At 61.5% G+C, this 18523-nt stretch overlaps 1 protein-coding gene across 1 annotated transcript in view; it reads left to right on the top strand.

The window, feature by feature from the left end:
- TCF3 (transcription factor 3) overlaps positions 1-18523 on the top strand; it is a 28515-nt gene that overhangs the window by 2639 nt on the left and 7353 nt on the right. The window contains exons 2-14 of the mRNA XM_045300039.1: positions 1520-1592; positions 12429-12502; positions 12675-12753; positions 14010-14077; positions 14867-15002; positions 15364-15413; positions 16190-16292; positions 16378-16544; positions 16621-16750; positions 16882-16940; positions 17040-17118; positions 18001-18074; positions 18317-18478. Coding sequence (XP_045155974.1) covers positions 1520-1592; positions 12429-12502; positions 12675-12753; positions 14010-14077; positions 14867-15002; positions 15364-15413; positions 16190-16292; positions 16378-16544; positions 16621-16750; positions 16882-16940; positions 17040-17118; positions 18001-18074; positions 18317-18478 — 1254 coding nt within the window. The remainder of the gene's footprint in view (positions 1-1519; positions 1593-12428; positions 12503-12674; positions 12754-14009; positions 14078-14866; positions 15003-15363; positions 15414-16189; positions 16293-16377; positions 16545-16620; positions 16751-16881; positions 16941-17039; positions 17119-18000; positions 18075-18316; positions 18479-18523) is intronic.

The following is an 18523-nucleotide window of genomic DNA, read 5'->3' on the forward strand; positions in this document are numbered from 1 at the left end:
TGGCTCGGACTAGCCTCCCCCAGCCCGGGACTCCATTTCCCCATTGGCACAGTGATGCCTTGGCGTGGGGGGGTGCATGGGGCTGAGCCACTTAAGTGAGGGACACCTCCACCCCCCAGCAAGGGCCAAGAGCCCTTGCTCTGGCTCCTGCAGCAGGTCCCGGCGGGGCCTCAGTCTCCCCTGGAGAATGGGGCGTGGGCACACTTCCTGTCAGGCCGTGGCTGCTTTTTGGGGCTGTCAGCTGCTCCCCAGCGAAAACCTGGACCCTCAGGGCAGGACCAGGGGTGTGTTTTGTTTTTTCTGTGGCAAAAGGGTTTGTTGATGTTGGATTTTTCCGGTTAATGCTGCTAAGCTGTTTAATCTTCAAGGATTTAGTGAGCAGTGGGGAGGAAGGGAGGGGGAGGGGCAAGGGAGGTGGACCCACATTTAACGCCCAGAAGAGCCACTGGGGAAGCTGTGGGACAGGGGCCCCGGGGGAGGGTCTTCCCCAGCCCCTCCAGCTTCTCTCAGAACCCCTGGGCCCTATCCCAGCCTACCTCCACTTGCTGCCTCGTCGTGCCTCAGTTTCCCCTTCTGACAGCCAGGCAGACCCCTAGCCCTCTGGGTGCTATGAGGACCACTGAGCTCAGACCCCAGCCTGGGACCCTGTCTGCCGTCCCTGCGGTGGGGTCCTGGGCTCCCCTGGACACGGTGGAGACAGTAAGCTCCCTCTGGAGGGTGCCTCCTGGCCCTACCCACCTGTTGCCTGTTCTGTGGACTTGGCTTGTTTAAGCGAACTTTAAAAGAAAGTGTATGTGTTTCCATAAGCAGTCCCCCACCCCTGCCCAGCCAAACAGTATGAGGACCCGGTGGGCTCTGCAGGGTCCAGTTGCCCGCCTGCTGGGACACCTGGGGTTGCCTCCAGGGCCATGGTGCCAGGGCAGCATTTCCAGCACCAGCTGACGAGTGCAAATCCTCAAAGGGCTGGAGCCTTCGCTCGGGACAGCCCTGGGCCTCTTCTGCTGGCTTTTACTTGGGATGGTGACGTGGGGGGTGGCGGGCCACTGCTGCTGGTGTCCGTGATTGGGTGGCACCAGGGTTCCGAGCAGTGTCAGCAGAGCTTTCAGATTGAGACCAGCAGCAAAGAGCTGGTGACTGGCTTCAGTAGCGGGCAGTGAATAACCCTGAGTCTCCCAGCAGTGGGTGCGGGCCGTGGGTGACAGGTGGCAGCCACTAGCCCCAGAGGAAGAGGGGTCGGAGTTACCTATGTCCTGCTTGGTGATGTTCACCATGCCGGGCAGCCATGACCACGCTCTGTGATGCGGGGTCTCCAGTGCCAGGATGGCCGTAGTGCCCAGGCTTTGCCTGCCCCTTCGGGAGCTGCTTTCCTGGGGTCTCCTCCCAGGCTTTGGTGTGATGAGAGAAGAGGGTACAAGGGCCGGAGCAGAGCTGTGGCCCTCGCACAAGCACGAGGGATGGGAACGGTGATAGGTTGCCCTCACGTCACCGTCACCGTCTCCGTCTCCCTCCCTTCCCACAGATGTTCCCGCTGCCCGTGGCCAACGGGAAGGGCCGGCCCACCTCCCTGGCGGGCACCCAGTTCCAGAGCTCAGGTAGGACGTGTTCACCCAGGGCGAGGGCAAAGGCGGGGGTGCACAGGGTTGGACGTGGGCAGAGGCAGCTGAGGCACCCTGTCTGGGTGTGCATGCTTGGGTGTGAGGTAGAGTCTCGGGGACCCCAGGATCAGGTGTCCTCAGCGAGGACTGGGATGTCCCACGAGGAGACACTGGTGCTGGTTGGAGAAGCTCAAAGTCGGGGGATTGGCGTGAGGGGTGGGGTCTGGTGGGGGGGCAGTGGCTTGGGTGGCGTGCACAGGCCTGGGGGCAGGACTTTGTGCCTGGAGGGTCCCGAGCAATGCAAGGGGCCCTCGTGGTGGCAGGGGACCGGGACAGGTGTGCAGGGCACTGGGGTCTCTGGAGGACTTGGGCTGTGATGCTGGGAGGTGGTGCGTGTGTCACTGGGGTCCGGTGTTCTCAGGAAGCCCTCTTGGCTGTTGGCGGTGCTCTGGGGGTGCTGCACGTTGGGTGTCAGACGGCTCGCCGCACGTCTGCAGTGCAGAACCACCGCCTCCTGGGCCGAGGCCGCGCGCTCTGTCGCTGTGAAGTTGCGCGCCGTGCAGACTGCGTGGGGCTGAAGGGCGTTGGCGCCTGCTCCGCTGCAGTGGGTTTGTCTTTGGTGTTGGAGAGTCCCTGGACTCTGGCTGTGGCTGCGACAGCGGGTGGGTTCCAGCAGAGCTGCAGACTGGGGCGAGGAAGGAAGGCCCGGAGATGGGTTCCTGAAAATCAGCCAGGGAGACCGAGTCGGGCGACTTGTGGGTCTACACGCTGGGGTCTGTCTCCCTGGAGCGGGGCTGACTTGGTGAAAGCTGCAGCGGCCTCTCACGTCTGGGGAGCTCTCAGCACCTGCCCAGGGTGTAAGAGAGGCTGCGACTCCCAGCTGCGTTTCTAGGACCGGGTCTGGGGGAATGCTCTGAGGGGGAGAGGGGGTGCTGCTCCTGGAAGTTGCCTGGCTGCCCTGCCCTTCCCTGCTCTGAGGAAGTGGCCGCAGGCTGGCTGTGTGACCTGGGCATGGAAAGCCCCAAGGGCCCCTGCCATCCTCCCCATGCCAGGGACACTTCCCTGTGGGGGGATAGGAGGCCTAGGGCCTATGCCCTGGCTGGGTATGGGAAGGGGTCTTCATTGTGCCGCTGTCTACTTGCCCAGCCAGCCCCACTGTGGACGGCTCTGAGCCTGGAGTGTCTGAGCTCCAGCTGCTCCTGAAAAGCAGGGTACCAGGCATCGTACCAGGCATCTCTTCCCAGGTGCCCAAACTTCCCCTGGAGCCCCCCAGACCCCTGTGCCTGCTTCCCGACCTCCCCCTCTCAACACACAGCTCGCTTCCCCGAAACGCAGTTTGACCAGAAGCTGGAACTCGGAGCCTAGAGGTCAATGTCCCTGGGAAGGTGGACCGGGCATGTCCTCTTCACGTCTGGTCTCTCGCCAGCTTGCTGGGGGTCACAGACCCCAGCCAGGGGGAGCTCAGGACACTCCGGAGACCACATGCCTGGTCTTTGTTCCTTTGGGGGAGTTCTGCAAGTGACCCCGGAGCTGCCTGGGGAAAGCTTTGCGAAGGACAGCCAGGTGGGCCCCGGGGAGCCCCATCAGATGGGCCCCGCCCCCTCCCCACACCCATGGCTGGGAGCTCGGTGTGGCTGTGTTTGGTGCAGACAAGCCGAGTGTCTTCTGGAGCTGGTCGGCTGCAAGAATATTCAGATTTCTTCTTGGACCTGTTTCGTGTTCTGTCGCTGCTCAGACTACACAGTGCAGGGCCCGGGCCACTCCCGATGGCTTCTGCGTGTCCCGTTCTTCGCTGTGCCACCATCCTTGCCCCCGTTTGCGCTGCCCCTCCGCCACGCGTGTCCTCTACCCACCGTGGGCCGTGCCTTGGGCAGCGGCCTTGGCGCAGTTTGGTGCGCGCGTGCCCGTGGTCCCTCTCCTCTCCAGTCTCCTAGTAGAGTTGACCTCTTACTTCTTCGGGGCTCACTTTTCTGTTTCTAAGTAATGCGGCATTTCCAAAAGCTGGGAAGAAAAGTCTGGGCACTCGTGCGCACCCTGCACCCTACCCTGTCCCGTCCCCACTTGTAACATCCTGTGTGTAATATGCACAGCAGCACACCAAGGAGGGGTGTAGGCATGCATGTCCACAGTTCTCGGTTCCGGCTCCCTGCACCCCCATGTAACAGAACAAAGCTGCTCCGTTGGGTTCTAGGTGGTCCTCCCCCAGGCAAGGGTTCACATCACCACCGTCAGAACCCAGACACAGCCCCTCCCTGTTCCCCCCAGCCCCCAGCCCCAAGCACTCCCTTCAGCTTTTGTGAAAGGCACTGGTCGTGGGGCTGGGATGGAAGTAGGGGTGTCCAAAGCAGCTCGGACGCAGGCTCGCCCAGGCTGAGTGAGTTCACTGAGAGCTTGGTCCTTTGGGGACTGTTGGCCGGCCAGTGTTTGCACCACAGTCTGGCTGGCAGTGGTGACCAGGGCTCTGGGCACTGTCTGCAGCAGGCCATGGCTGTTCATGCCACGTCTGCATTTCACCTTCTGGATGGTGGACGTCTCTTGTCAGCTAGACTGACACAGAGGCGGAGCCCCGGTAGCCATCCCTGGTAGCCCAACTAAGAGCTGCCTTTCAGGTGCTGCTGGGTAAGCGGTGGGCTGCTAACTACAGGCTGGGTAGGACTCCCCAGGGCAAAGTTCTACTCTGCCCTGTAGGGGTGCTGGGAGTCAGCCATGGATGGTTTGGGAGACCTACCTTTCTTAGGAGTAGGTAGCCAGGTAGACTCACCACCCCCACCCTCTTTCTTTGAGCCCTGGAGGGTTTTGGAGGGTTGGCTGGCTGCGCCTGGCCCCCTCCTTAGGGCTGGCTTCTTGCAGTGTTGACCCTCGCAGGCCTCCTGGGAGGTGATGGGTAGGGACGGGGAGCTCCTAGGCACTGACCTATGGCCCTGCTTGTATCCAGCGCTGTCCCCGTCCACTCCCAGCACTCCTCCTCTCCGTTGATCATGAGGGTCGGGCACTTTTTAGTTCCTCTGGGCTCAAGGTAGAGGTGGCCACCTTTCGTGGAGCCAGAGCCGTTAGCCTCTGGTTCTTGGGTTTCCCTTTTTGGTTTGTTTCCTGTGTTGGTGCAGATTAGTAGAGACCAGTCGTTGTCTTTAAGCCCCCACTTTAACGAAGGGCCGACTCACCTGCCCTCCTCCTGGTTTTGCCAGGAGGTCAGAGTTCACTCTCAGTCTCCATCTAACTTCTGCTCTTGAGACCTCGGTTCCTCTGCCTGCTGCTTACCCCTCATTGACCTGCCCTCCAAGGGCTGCGTCCTGGCTGAGTCAATGCCGATAGATTGCCTGCTTTCCTCTTTTAATCTGAGCTGCTGCTCCTCTTAAAGTTACCCCGTTGGGTTTTGAGTCGAGGATCTGGTTTGTCTCTCTCGACCCTCGGTTACAGTCAGAGGGCGGCGCTCTCACTGCCCTGGGTCCACGCTGACTCAGCGAGGCTGCAGGACAGGGCAGAACTGCCCCTGTGGGGTTCCCAGACTGCAGTTCCACGAGAGGAGGAAGCTCCGTGGTTTTGAGCTGCGGACCTGGGGGATCGCAGCTCAACGAACGAGTAACTACTGTGCCACCGGGGCTCCGGCTCCGAGCATTGAGGGGGTACCCACTGTGCCCACGCCCCGGCAGTCTCAGTGACGCCGCCGGGCTTCCCTCTGAGCTCTGCTTATCACACGAGGGCTTCAAAAAGATCGCGGCAAAATTGCCCTTGGTGTGCTGACAGACTTTCGAGTTGGATGGAATGCTTCTCTCAGTCTCTTGTCTTCTAGTCCTGGTGGCACGGGGCTTTTAAGTTGGCCCGCGAACTGCAGGTTCAGCAGTTCAAATCTACCAGCCGCTCCAAGGGAGGAAGACGAGGCCATCAGTTTTGTAAAGATATACAACCTCCGAAACCCTAAGAGTTCTGCTCTGTCCTGTAAGGGCACTGAGAGTAGAAAGCGACTAAATGGCAGTGAGTTGATTTTTTTTTTTTTAATCAGACGTGGCTGGACTGCTGCTACTGTTTGGAAGGTGTAGGGTTTTCGTAAATTCTAAAATAGGTGTTCACAAAGCAGACTATCATTTATACAGTCAGTAACTCGACAGACACTGAATGAACCCGTCCATTGCAACCCTTTCCATGCACCATCCCGGGCCCCACCTCCTCCCCGTGTTTGTGTCTGTCCCTAATCCTCTGTGCTTGGTCTGGGGTTAAATGCCACCCTTTTGATCTCAAATGGTTGCTGATTCTAACACCGAGGGACCTGCAGTTTCAGGGCCACCTTCATCGTCTTGGGGGCCCCACCTATTTCTGGTGAGCAAACCTGGTCCCGTTATTTTATTTTGAATCTTGTTCTACACCCCCCACCTTTGACCTTTTCCTGTGATCCCTTCAGAGCAGTTGGTAGTGGTAACTGGGCACCATCTAGTTCCTCTGGTTTCAGGTACAGAACTTCTGTAATCTCACTGAAACGCGGGGGGTGACTGGGGGGCGCCCTGCTCACTAAGGGGTTGGACCCGGCATTCTGCATCAGAACAATCAGCCCCGCGCAGGGAAGGTCTGCTCCGACTCGAGATGGGGCCCCTGGCCCTGCAACACGAGATGGCAGCTGTCCATATCTGACCGACGCCCGCCCCTCAACCATAACCCATGAGCCACTTGAGGCTTCCCCCTTCCCCTCCTTTGGGTTTCTGTTTGTGGGTGCTGGGGGCTTGGGCAGGTCAGAGACGTGGGCCCAGTGGGTGAGCAGCATGCCCTGCCTTCCCAGACACGGGCGTTTTACTTTCCTAGCGGCACCTGGCACATCGGGCATGTGTGTCCACCCTTTATGGCAGCTGGGTGAAGATCAGATCATTGGTTTTACCTTCAGTGATTTGTACACATTTTGTTCCAGCCCATTGACGGCAACCCCTCACGTGTTCCCTCAGGCACGCCCGCGCCACCGCCTCCGTTTCCTGTTTCCATTCCCTCCTGCCCTTGGGGTAATGCCGCTCTTTCCCTCTCTGGTGGCTGTTGGTCTCCTGCTGCCTCACAGAACTGTCTGTTGGGCTGGAATTTGCGCCCCAAGGGTGAGTTTCCTTCCAGACCTGTAGGGTGACTAAGGGCCAGACGCAGGCCTGGCGGCCCACCAGTCTCCCTGTGACCCAACCGGGAAGCCTGCTCTCTTCTGATTCCGAGTTTTGTACCACCCTCTCCCGCGCTCTCCCGGACCTGTTGAGTTCGCACAAGTGCTTCTTGATCCACGTGCGAGTTCCGCGCTAGCACAGTGGAGTGTTCCGGAATCCCTGTTCTCCTCAGGGCGGTCCACCGCTCCTTATGGTCCTCACAGCCGAGTGCCTGTGCACAGTCAGTGAAACGCGAGCCGGCACCTTCCTGGTCTTCTCTGCGTTGAGCCGAGATCCGTCTGACCTCAGCCATGGTGTCCCTTGCTCCATGTCCTCTTCCGAGTCCACCCTGAACTCTGGCTCAGCTCCCTGTCAGTGTGCCGCAGCAGCAACGGTCCTTGGCTGATAGTAAGAGAAACGTTAGCCGTGTGTGACACCAGTCACCAGTCACAACGCTCTCTAACTCGAGCATCCTGATGGGTCACCGGGCTGCGGAATGGGCTCGTGTACGGATTCTCTTCCGGCCAGTTGGCCCAGCGACTGTCTTCCAGACTTGCTGGCACAGACGAGTGGGTCAGCCTTCTAGACCTTTCGGTGGGTGCTGCGTCACACCCTGCCCCGTGACCTTCCTTCAGCACCATAGGCGCTCCTGCGTGCTTGAACTGGTAGACCGTCAACTTTTTTTTCTGGTGCAGTAACTATATTCTTGCTGCGTGGTTTAAAATCAGGAAAGCTGAGCGTCAGGACTGTCTCCTCTCATCACACTGGCGCCATCTGAGTACCGAGCACAAGTCATCGAGAAGGTGGGTCATATGAAGAAGAGTGTGGCATCGGCATCGGACGCAGGCTTCGTAACAACCCGCGGCCTGCCGGTGACACCACCTTCCTTGCTGGACGCGCACAGCTCCGGGTAAAGACGACCCAGCCCTCCCAGCTGGTCCCCGAGGGCGCAGGCTGGGAAACGGAGAAACGGTTGACGTTTGACGTTGTCGAGGGCTTTGTCTCAGGTCATGGAAGCAGCAGTCCAGACACCAAATGACGTGCCGTGTTACGTAGCTCTGCACCAGACCCCTTCAGAGTATCGAAAAGCAAGGCTGTTGCTTTGAGAACTCAGGTGTGCGTGACCCAAGCCATGGCATCCTGCATCGCCTCCTACGCGCCTCATATGACAGTTGGACAGACCGTAGAAGAAGAAATGCTTTTGAATTGTGGGTCTGGAGAAGAATTCTTAAAAGTACCGTGGACTTCTAAAAGGACAAACAAATCTGCCTTGGAAGAAGTCTGGCCGGAGTGCTCCTTAGAGGCCAGGAGGACAAGGCTTTGTCTTACATGCTCTGGACGTGTGGAGGGACCAGTCCCTGGAGAAGCATCGTGTGGGAGGAGGTGGAGGAAGGCGCTTGACATGTGGATGGACACGCTGACTGCCGCAGCACGGGGCAGTGTTTCCTTCTGTTGTGTGCAGGGCTCTCTGTGGGTCAGAGCCCACTTGGTGGCACCCGACCGACAGCAGCAATGCCCAGGGCCTTCCCTGTGACCCCTGGCGGCGGCGGCGAGGCGAGTTTGTCCGCTCTCCGAGCCGTGGGGACGGGTGTCAGTGCAGTCGGTGAGCCTGGGGGCTAAGGGTTTTCATGCACCTTCGGTCTTCTTCCCTCTTTGCTCCAGACGAGGAGGGACCCGTGGTGGTGCCTTCACGTTCAGTGTCCTTCTCTTGCCACTGCAACTCCAGAAGTAAAGCCGCTTCTCCCTGTGCAGAAACGTTGAGGAAGGGGCCTGGTGTCGGGATCTGTCCCCCCGCCCCACCCCACCCCACCCCCTTTGGCATGAAGACTGTAGCTTCCCTGAAACATCGCTCTTTCACTTCAGTGTGAAACTGGTAGTTTGCTGGGTTCTGTGAAGGAGCGCTGGTGTCCCCGTGGTTACGGATGGGGCTGGGATGGATCCACGGGGTCCACAGTTCAAAACCACCAGCCGCTCCTCGGGAGAAAGACGTCTACTCCCGTCAAGGGTGACTTGTCTCAGAAATCCACAGGGCCGTTCTGCCCTGTCCTGTAGGGTCGCTGAGTCTGCACCCAGTAAGTTCATTTGCGTTTTGGCTACATGTGCATCGCCCAGTCCTCTCTCCTCTGCCACTTACTTCCTGTGGGATCTTACTCCAATCGAGACCTTTCTTCTCCAAGCCTGGTCTCCGTCAGTGAAATGGGCCCAGTGGCAGGAACGCTGGGGGCTGTGCCTGTGACCGGTAGGCCGACGGGGCGTCAGTGTAGGGTTTGCTGGCTCAGGTGGATCTTGGCTGGAAGCAGAGAAAGATGTTTGCTGTGTTTCGAGTAGAGGGGGTTCTGAGACACACCCAGCACCCCCCCACCCCCAGCAAGGCCGGGGCTCTGGGGTCCCTATCTGGGCTTCTGTGCCCGTCACCTCACCGACAGTCTCCTGTACCCTCACTGACACACACCCTCCTGAGGTGGTGGCCGGACCAGGCGGGTGGGATGGGGTGTTCTGTTGGGAACCACTCTGCCTTCGTGACTGACGTGCCCAAAGCAGAGCCGGTGCCCCTCACAGCAACCCCACAGGGCAGGGTGGAACGGCCCCGTGGGAGGGAGTAGAAGCCCCGGCTTTCTCCCGAGGAGCACCTGGTGGTCTCAAACTGCTGACCTGGCGGATTGCAGCCTGACAGGTGACCCCGCATTCTGTCCCACTGGTTCCGCGTCCCATCTGTCCTTTGAACAGGGCAAATGTGGCCCTTGGGGGGCTCGACTGAACGTGGAAGGAAGCACGTGCCTCACGGGGGACTGTAAGCCTGGTGTCACCCACCTAGCTGGGGTCCCTGGAGGCAGGGTGGGTCATGCGGGGGCTGCTAATTCCAAGGTCAACAGTTTGGAGCCGCCAGCTGCTCCCAGGGAGAATAAAGAGCTGCTCTCAGAAGCCCACGGGGCTCTAGTGGCTGAGAGTCTGAACTGACTGGGTGGCAGTGAGTGTGGCTTGTTATCACCGAGTTGGGTGGCGGCCACAGAAAGGGCTTCACTGGGAATTCAAAGGGTATCTTGGGTCATCATCCCATCATCCCAGGGATTCCCCTGGTCCCCGTTTGTCCTGGAAGGCCAGCCTCTCGGGAATAGGGTTTTTGTTTAGTGCCTTCCTCCCCTTCTCTCTGGGACCCTCTGACGCAGCGGTTCTCCACCTTCTTATGCCACGACCCTTTAATACAGTTCCTCATGTTGTGGGGACCCCAGCCATAAAGTTATTTTCATTGGTACTGTGATGAATCGGGTGACCCCCGTGAAAGGGTCGTTCGACCCCCAGGTTGAGAACCGCTGCTCTAAGGTGCCCCTGGTCAGAGCAGAGGGAAATGGGGTGAGGGTGGGGGGCAACCATCTAGTTCTTCTGGTCTCAGGCTGGAAGCCGCCCGGTTCACGGAGACCTTTAGTCTTGGGCACTAGTTAGTGCTGAGGCCAGCGTCTGACGCTCCTCGTGTGTGGACTCGGTTCTATGCCAGTGGGCTGCGTTGCCCCCAGACCTTGGTCCCAGTAAATCAGCGGTGGCCTTGTGTGGTTGTAGTGAACGTCTGCCTTTTAGAAGATGGACGCCCGCTTTCTCTTGCCTCCCTCCATGAAACAACACCCCAGTGCTGTTGAGTCAATGGGACTCACCGCCGCTGTGCAGGGAGGTGTGGAGCCGCCCCTGGGTTTCCCAGGCTGCACACCTTCAGGGGCAGACAGCCTCGTCTCCCAGTGCCCTCCCGAGTGACCACCAGAGACCTCAGCTTTCTCTGGGAGTCTAGTAGTGGGGTGCATCTGTCTTTCAGGGGTGACTGATTCCGCTTTGCATCATTCCTTGCTGATAGGGGGGTCTGGCCTCCAGCCAGTCAAGTGGAATGGGGCGGGCGAGGGCGCAGCCTGGACAGCAAGAAGGGGTGACCAGGGAGCGGTCTGGGGCTCCTGGGTGACTGGTTGGAATGGAGGCCTCTAGGGATGGGCAGCTGGCCCCTGGATCCAGTCACAGCTCTGCCTGCCCCCGACTTTAAGCTCCTGCCCCCTCAGCCCAGGGAGGGTCTCTTTCCCCCCTTGCTCTCCACTCTGCCAGCCGTCCGGAGCCTGAGGACTTGGCACAGTCTCCCCAGGTGCTCCAGAACACCAGTTCACCTCCGTGTTTTGTTTGTAAAGAAAGAAAACCTGAAGAAGAAAAAACCCTTCCCTCCGACAGCACTGTCTTATTCTATTAGTACGTTTTAATTAGTATACGGGCGGGAATGTGCTATGAATATTCATGTCTGGCTTACTAAAATGCATAATTAATCGGAGGGGGGGTTAGTAACTATTAATGGGGGTGGTGGGGGAGGGGCCGTCCCTATTCCTGTCTTTCTGGGTAGGTGGTAGGGGACACGGGTTTCCAGAGCCTTCTCTCAAGGTCTGCGGGCTGCTCTGGGGTGATGGGCTTGAGCACCCGGCCACTCTGGCCTGTGGAGGTGGGTCATGTCTGTGACCTCGGGGCGACCCCTACTCTGTCTGAGGGTCCTGGTGCCTCCAAGGGACTCGTGGGCGCCCACCGTTGGGATTGCACCCAGCAGGTGGGCTGCATCCTGAGGGCGGGCCCAGAGTCCTCAGGCTGACCCGATGCACAGGGCAGTAGGCAGGACTGCCCAGTGTAGACAAGGGAGACTGAAGCTCTGCACCCCCCACCCTTACACACACACACTTCCTAGGATATAAGCCAGGGTGTGGCCCCCTGGGCACAGGCCCTCCAATCTGGTGGCGGGACTGGGGACCACAACTTGCCCCCCACCAGTGAGGCAGCTTCCCAGCCCCCATCCTCAACCACACTGGAAATTTTTGATTAGGAAACAAAATCTAAATGAGACACATGAATATGCACCAGGCTGGGTGATTAATATGCATAATTATGCAAATTAGACAGCAATTAGGCTCAGATTCTCTGGGGGTGATTAGCACAAAGGCACAGAAATAGGAGGAGGAGCTCCATTTGAAAGGCGTCCTGGCAGCACCCGAGCAGCTGGACACCCCCCACTGTCCACCCAGAGTCCCGCTGTCCAGTCAGCATTCCGGGGCGGGACAGGGATGCTGGAGGTGCAGGTGCCAGCCCTCAAGGCCCTGGGCCTAATGGAACGTGGATGCTGCTGCCCTGCAGGCGGGGTGGGGTCTCTGAACTTGCTGAGGAGGAAGCTGAGCTGGCCCTGCACCCAGGGAGGGCCCTGGGGCGGGCTCTTCAGAGTGGAGGGCGGTTGTCTGTTAGGGCGTGTGGGGAGATAAGGATGCTGCCCATCCCACCCGACACCAGGGACCAAGGTCCTGTCCCCCCACTGGTGACCCTGTGGCCCCAGCTCATATGCTGGAGAGACCTGCACCCCCATCCCCCCAGACCTGCCCAGTGGGCAGTGGTCGGCAGCGCCCACGGTTAGGCACTTGGCTGCATGCAGCTTGCACCGAGGTGCCCTGGAAGAGGCCTGGCGTCCAGGCCCAGGAGACTGGAAGACATGGGGAAGCCCCACTGTGCTCGGACCCTCGGGGTCCCTTCCACGGGGACGGGTGACCCAGACTGAGCCCAGGTCTCCCAAGCTTTCACAGGCACCGTGTGGGTGTGGTGGCCGGGGCTTTGCCTGGTGGGTAGGCGCTTCCCAGTGGAAGAGGAGAGGGTTTTGAGCCGAGAAGCTGGAGGGAGGCAGCCCTGGGCCGTCGACGCAGGCAGCCACCCTGCCTTTCCTCCTCCCCTGCAGGCCTCGAGGAACGGCCCGGCTCAGGCTCCTGGGGTGCCAGCGACCAGAACAGCTCCTCCTTCGACCCCAGCCGGGTGAGACGCCTCCCCGCCCCACCCCACCCCCGTTCTGGGGGAACAGGAGTGGTACTGAGGGAGGCAACAGGCTGTGGCCTGGGTTGGAATTTGGAATCTCCTCTAGCCCTTATTAGCCCCTGTGCCAACTGTTAAGGGTCCCCAGCTGTCCTGAACACCCCTTTTTCCATAGCCTTACGGCGAAGGCGCCCACTTCAGTGAGTCTCATGGCGGCCTGACTTCGTCTACATTCCTGGGACCCAGCCTTGGGGGTGAGTGCCCCCACACCAGGGTCCTCTCCCCCCACCCCCCACACACATATGTTCCAATGTGACTTAACTAGTGGCATCTGTAAAGACCACCCGCCTCTCCCGGGGGGCCTCAGGTGGTTGGGGATCCCCACTGCAGGTGGCCCGCTTGTGGCTCTGAAAGACCAGGGGGCCAGGCGCCTGGGCACTGCTTCCAGTCCCCAGCGCCCTGCCTGTAGGTGTCGGATGGGCGGCGCATTTCGAGACAGGTTGCTAGTCGTTTCCTCCAAGGCGCTGCTGCTGAATAGACTGGGGCCCGCAGGTGTTGGGCCGCAGACCTTCACTCTGTCCCCCAACAAGGCCCTGAGGTCCCGGGTGGTCAGTTCAGTGGCATCATGACCGCAGGGGCTGCCCAAGGACCATTGGGGGGGGTGGCCCATCCCCAGAGCTGCACAAGCTGCGGGTAACAGGTCCTGCCTTGAGACCCACCCTCTGTGGTCACAGCACACGGGTGCTGAGTAAATGCATGTGAATGAAGGGCAGGCCTGGTGGGCACTATATCCCCATTGCCCAGATGTGGAGGGCGAGGCCCAGCCTGCGGGCACCCCAGCTTCCCTCTACGCTTCCTTCCCTGTGGCCTCTTCCTGACACTGGCTGACCTGCGGGCAGGCAGGGCTGATGGGCAGTTCCCACGGCCACCAGGCCCAAGGCCTGAGCTCAGCTGTGCCTGGCCAAGCGTGCCACAGCTCACTGAGGGTGCTGTGCAGCCCACGGGGGCGGGTGGTCTCCCTGCTCAAGTGCTCCCCAAAGCCTGGGCTGGGCTCGGGCTGTCGAGTGAGCTCAGTAGAAGCAGCAGCAGGCCTGCTCCTGGCGTGAGGACCACTCAGATCCGCCAGCCAAGCGTCCACTCTCCATCCAGATCACAGCTGGAGCCAGGTGCCCAGAGGATGGAGCCCAGTGTCTTGCCACCGGTCCCCAGTGTTGCGGGGGTGTCCTCTGGCCGGAAGGCAAGGCTGGAGTTGGGGGAGACAGATGTCTGTGCTGGCAGAACCCAGGGGCTAGGGCAGGCCTGCTGTGTACGTGGGGCCCCAGGCTCCCGATGCACCCCCTCCAGTCAGTCCCCAGCCCTGACCACAGGAAACCCAGGCTGGAAAGGGCAGCGGCTGGGCCAGGCCCCCTGGGGTTTGCAGAAAGTGTGTGTCCATCAGGGACCCAGGGAGGCTGTGTCCCAGGACACCAGGCTCCCTGGGCCACAGGTGACCCTGCCCCTCCCCCTCCAGGCAAAGGTGGCGAGCGGGCCGCGTATGCAGCCTTCGGGAGAGAGGCTGGTGTCGGCGGCTTGAGTCAGGTGAGGCCCGGCCTCGGTCTGGTGGGGACTGAAGAGCTGGGTAGGGAGGCGCCCTCTGAGCAGATGAGGGACTGGTGGCGACCACTTGCCCAGTTCACTTGGCAGGCTGCTGGGGGCATCTTGTCTCCTGTTTGCCCCTTAACCCCTACTCTTTTGTTCCGTTGTGTGTGAGTTTCAAATGGGAGGCTCTGGCAACCCTGAGGCCCCTGACCTCAAGGTCCAGCCGGGGGTCCTTCCACCTGAGCCTGTCCACCAGAGAGGCTCCAACCCAGGACAGAATTGCCCCCCGTCCCCGCTGTGAGGCCAGTGGAGGCTGTGGCCAGCCAGCTCCCCTCCCCCAACATTGGGCTTTGTCCCTGCCCCTGGGCCAAGCGGAGGGAGTCTTGGCACTGGGTGCCAGAGCGCCTATTGTCCCGGCAGAACGAGTGTGGCAGAGCGGATCGTGGACCCAGTCCCTCAGACCCCTGAGGTGCATCAGGGCCCAGGTGTCGAGAGTAGATCTGAGGGGGGTCGGCTGGTGTCGTGAGACCTGTGGGCAGTTGATTTAGGTTTAGGGGATCTGACCTGGTTTAGGGGATCTGACCTGGTTTAGCGTGGTGGAATCTGCATTCGGGTGAAATAGGGTTGGGGGAGGTCTCTGGGGTTAGGTGTGAGATTGGTGGGTTTGGGGTGGGTCTGTGGGTAGGGGGAGGGCTGGGGTCTGGGTGAGACCTGCAGGGCCGGTTGTTGGGCGCATTCGGCCAGCATCGCAGGGACCCCCCTCTCACAGGGACCTGTCTCCTCCCTCAGGCTGCCTTCCTGCCCAGCGAGCTGTCCCTCAGCAGCCCTGGGCCGCTGTCCCCCTCAGGTGTCAAAAGCAGTGCCCAGTTCTACCCCTCGTATCCCGGCAACGCCCGCCGGAGACCTGCGGATGGCGGCAGCCTGGGTGAGTGGGTGTGGGACGGGCAGGGAGCTCGGCCCAGGAAGTAGCCGTCTGTCCTCCAGCATTGGAATTGGGCTCAGGCCACTTGCAGGGACAGACAGTGAGCCGAGAAACTTGGGAAGAGCAGGGTGGGAGGGCGGCGGCCCGTGGCCCGTGGCCTAGCCGGCATCACATGTAGGTCACCCTCTGGCTCTTGTGACTGGGTCTGAGGGTCACATGAAATCACTGTCCTCAGGCGCCAAGTCCAGCGACCCTCCCCCTGGGCAGGGGTGGGGTGGGGGCTGTGCTCCTGACCACCCAGACAGGTGGGCAGGGCCGGCCCCAGAGCACTGGGTCTCCTGCTCACGTCTCTCCCTCCTGACAGACTCACAGCCCAAGAAGGTCCGGAAGGTGCCGCCCGGGCTCCCGTCCTCGGTGAGTGGCAGGACAGAGGGTGGAGCCAGGCAGCACATGGGCACTGGCCTTTGTGTGCCCGCCTCAGTATTGGGCAGACTTCTCGATTTCCTTTGCTGGAAGGCAGGGGGGCTTTCCGTGAGCAGGTGCAAGTTGAGGACCCCACCAGGGCCACAGGGAGAGTACCCGGCACCCAGCCCAAGGATGGATGTGGGGACTGGCTGTCCTGCGCACACACGTGCCCCTGGGGTCTGAGGCTCAGGTTTAGCATTCCACTGCACTCCACTTGCCAGGGCTCTGCACCAGCTGGGTCCTGGAAAGCCCGCCCCTGCTTCCCGGCCCGCCGCCTCCCCTCCTGCATTCAAACTCGAGGTTGCCCCTCCACAGGCAGCGTGGGCAGCACCAGCTAGTTAGAACTGAGGCCGACCCTGGAGCCTCTTGCCCTTGGTCTGGTCCAAGCACTCATCAAGCCTGTGCTGCTGGAGACACCCTTCTTAAGCTAGGGCCCCTGGCCTGAGGGGCTCCGAGCTGGGCCAGGAGGAGGCTCCTGGGAGAGGAGGAAGGACAGGCCGAGGGCTTTGGTGGGTCAGAAGGAGGTTGCTGACGCAGGAGAGGGGTATTCCAAACCCGGAACCCAGCGTACAAGGGCCTGAGCCCACTGTGGGGATGGGGGCTCCGGGCGTGGTAGGGCTGGAGAAGGAGCAGTGGAAAGACTGGGATGTTGGGCTGGGAGGGGGCTGGGGCTGAGAGGGGTTTGGGGTAGGCCCTCTGCCTGACCTCGCTCCCCCGCTCCCCAGGTGTACCCCCCTAGCTCAGGTGACGACTACAGCAGAGACACCGCCACCTATCCAGCTGCCAAGACCCCCAGCAGCGCCTACCCTGCCCCCTTCTACATGGCTGGTACATGGAAACTCACCGGAACAGGGCGGACAGGGTGGGGGCAGGCGTGGGCTCCCCCATCCACTCACCACCCTCCTCTCCGCAGATGGCAGCCTGCACCCTTCGGCCGAGCTCTGGGGCCCCCCCAGCCAGGCGGGCTTCGGGCCCATGCTGGGCGGCGCCTCGTCCCCGCTGCCCCTCCCGCCCGCGGGTGGCAGCGCCGCCTCTGGTGGCAGCGGCGCATTTGGTGGCCTGCACCAGCATGAGCGCATGGTAGGGCCCCCGAAGGGCAAGCGGGTTGGGGCAGGCTGCCCTCGGGCCCTTGCACCTCCTAACCCCCTTTCCTCAGGGCTACCCGCTACACGGAGCAGAGGGCAACGGCGGGCTGCCACCTGTGTCCAGCTTCGCGGCCCCCGGAGCCACTTACGGCAGCGTCACCAGCCACACGCCCCCCGTCAGTGGGGCCGACAGCCTCCTGGGTATGGCCCACCCCTCCCCACCACCCTGCCGGGCCCCTGGGCTGCCCTGCCCATGGGACCAGGCTCCTAAAACCCGCTGGGTTCGGGGCTGAGCACCCGTCAGCTGGGGCCTCCCCTCTCTGCACCCACAGGCTCACGGGGCACCACGGCGGGCAGCTCCGGGGACGCGCTCGGGAAGGCGCTGGCTTCCGTAAGTCTCGGGTGAGGGGGTGGCAGTGGGACTGGCCGGTTGGGGTCCTCTGGAGGCTGCCCCTGACCACCGGCTGCTTGTGTCCCGTTCCCATCCCAGATCTACTCCCCGGACCACTCCAGCAACAACTTCTCCTCCAGTCCCTCGACGCCCGTGGGCTCCCCACAGGGCCTGGCAGGTGTGTGAGGGAGGGGCAGCACTGCTGGGGATGGGAGGGGGTGGAGGGCAGGTGTCTGGTGCCTGTAGCTGGGCTGATGTGGGGGTGATAGCCTCCCTTTCCTGATGGGGCTGCTGCCTGGAGGTGGTGGCCTGTGAGCTGAGTGGAGGGGGGGGCATTGGAGCCAGGGCTGCATCTCAGCTGGACTGCTGCCAGCATGTTCATCATGCCTTGGGACTTGGGCATCACTTCCATGCATGCCCTGTGCTTGCCTCTGGCTAGGGGCCAGGCTGGCTGACACCCAGTGCCCTGGGCATAGCAGCTGGGAGCAGGAGGCGTCTGGAAGTGCTCTCAGTTCCCCTGGCTTCCCTTCCCGCTGCGGAAGTCCAGAGCAGGCCTTAGCCAAGTAGATGGCTCACCGCTCTACTCTGAACTGCTAGGCCTCTCAGGGAAGGGGGTGGGGGTGACGGGGGTGAGGGAGTGTGTACAGATGGGGACACTGAGACTTCTTAGCAGGGTGGGAGGTGGGATTTGAACCCCCACTGGGCCCTCTGGGCGCACAGCCCCTACCCTGTGGCTGAGAATAGCTTTGCAGGTGGCGGGCACCCTCTTGTGGCCATGCTGGGCATCTCAGGCCCCTCGGTACCCACACACCTCCGCTTCTTTCTTCTGGGAGGCTAGTGCTGTGGCGGGCCTCAGGCCACTAGCACAGTCGGCAATTCAAACCCGGAAGAAAGATGAGGCTGTTTGCCCTGTAACTATGTGCGGACCCTGGGAGGCCTGTCCGGGGTTGCTGTGCGTCCAGGTGGACTGGATGGCGCTGGGTTTTTGCTGCCGCACACCCTGGTCAGTGAGGGGCTGGGCAGGCCTTGCCGCCCCTTCACACATCCTCATCCCCTGCAGGAAGTTCCCAGTGGCCCCGAGCAGGGGCTCCCGGTGCCTTATCACCCAGCTATGATGGGGGTCTCCATGGCCTGGTGAGTGCACCTGACGGGGGTGGGGTGTTGTTCCTCGTGTGTGTCCTGGTGGTGGGGTGGCCATGATTGGGAGGTAGCCGTGGGGGTCTCGGGTGACAGAATGTTACACAATACAATAGATGTCCCTTGGTCTGTAAACTCTTCACTGAAGCATTGGGCGGGGGGCGCAGGGTGTGAGCCAGGCGTGCAGAGGGGCCGTGCAGGGTCCCGGTATCCGCCCTGACTGCCCCTCCCACCGGCAGCAGAACAAGCTGGAGGACCACTTGGACGAGGCCATCCACGTGCTGCGCAGCCACGCCGTGGGCACGGCCAGCGACGTCCATGGGATGCTGCCTGGCCCCGGGACCATGGCTCCCGGCTTCCCCGGCCCTGTCATGCCACTAGGCAGCCGACACGCCAGCCTGGTGAGCACCGGATGGCGGGGTGGGGTGGGGTCGGGCATGGGGCAG

Source organism: Echinops telfairi, unplaced genomic scaffold, assembly GCF_000313985.2.
Source record: "Echinops telfairi isolate 266 unplaced genomic scaffold, ASM31398v2 ScPeMD7_7459;HRSCAF=8497, whole genome shotgun sequence".
Classification (NCBI taxonomy): domain Eukaryota; kingdom Metazoa; phylum Chordata; class Mammalia; order Afrosoricida; family Tenrecidae; genus Echinops; species Echinops telfairi.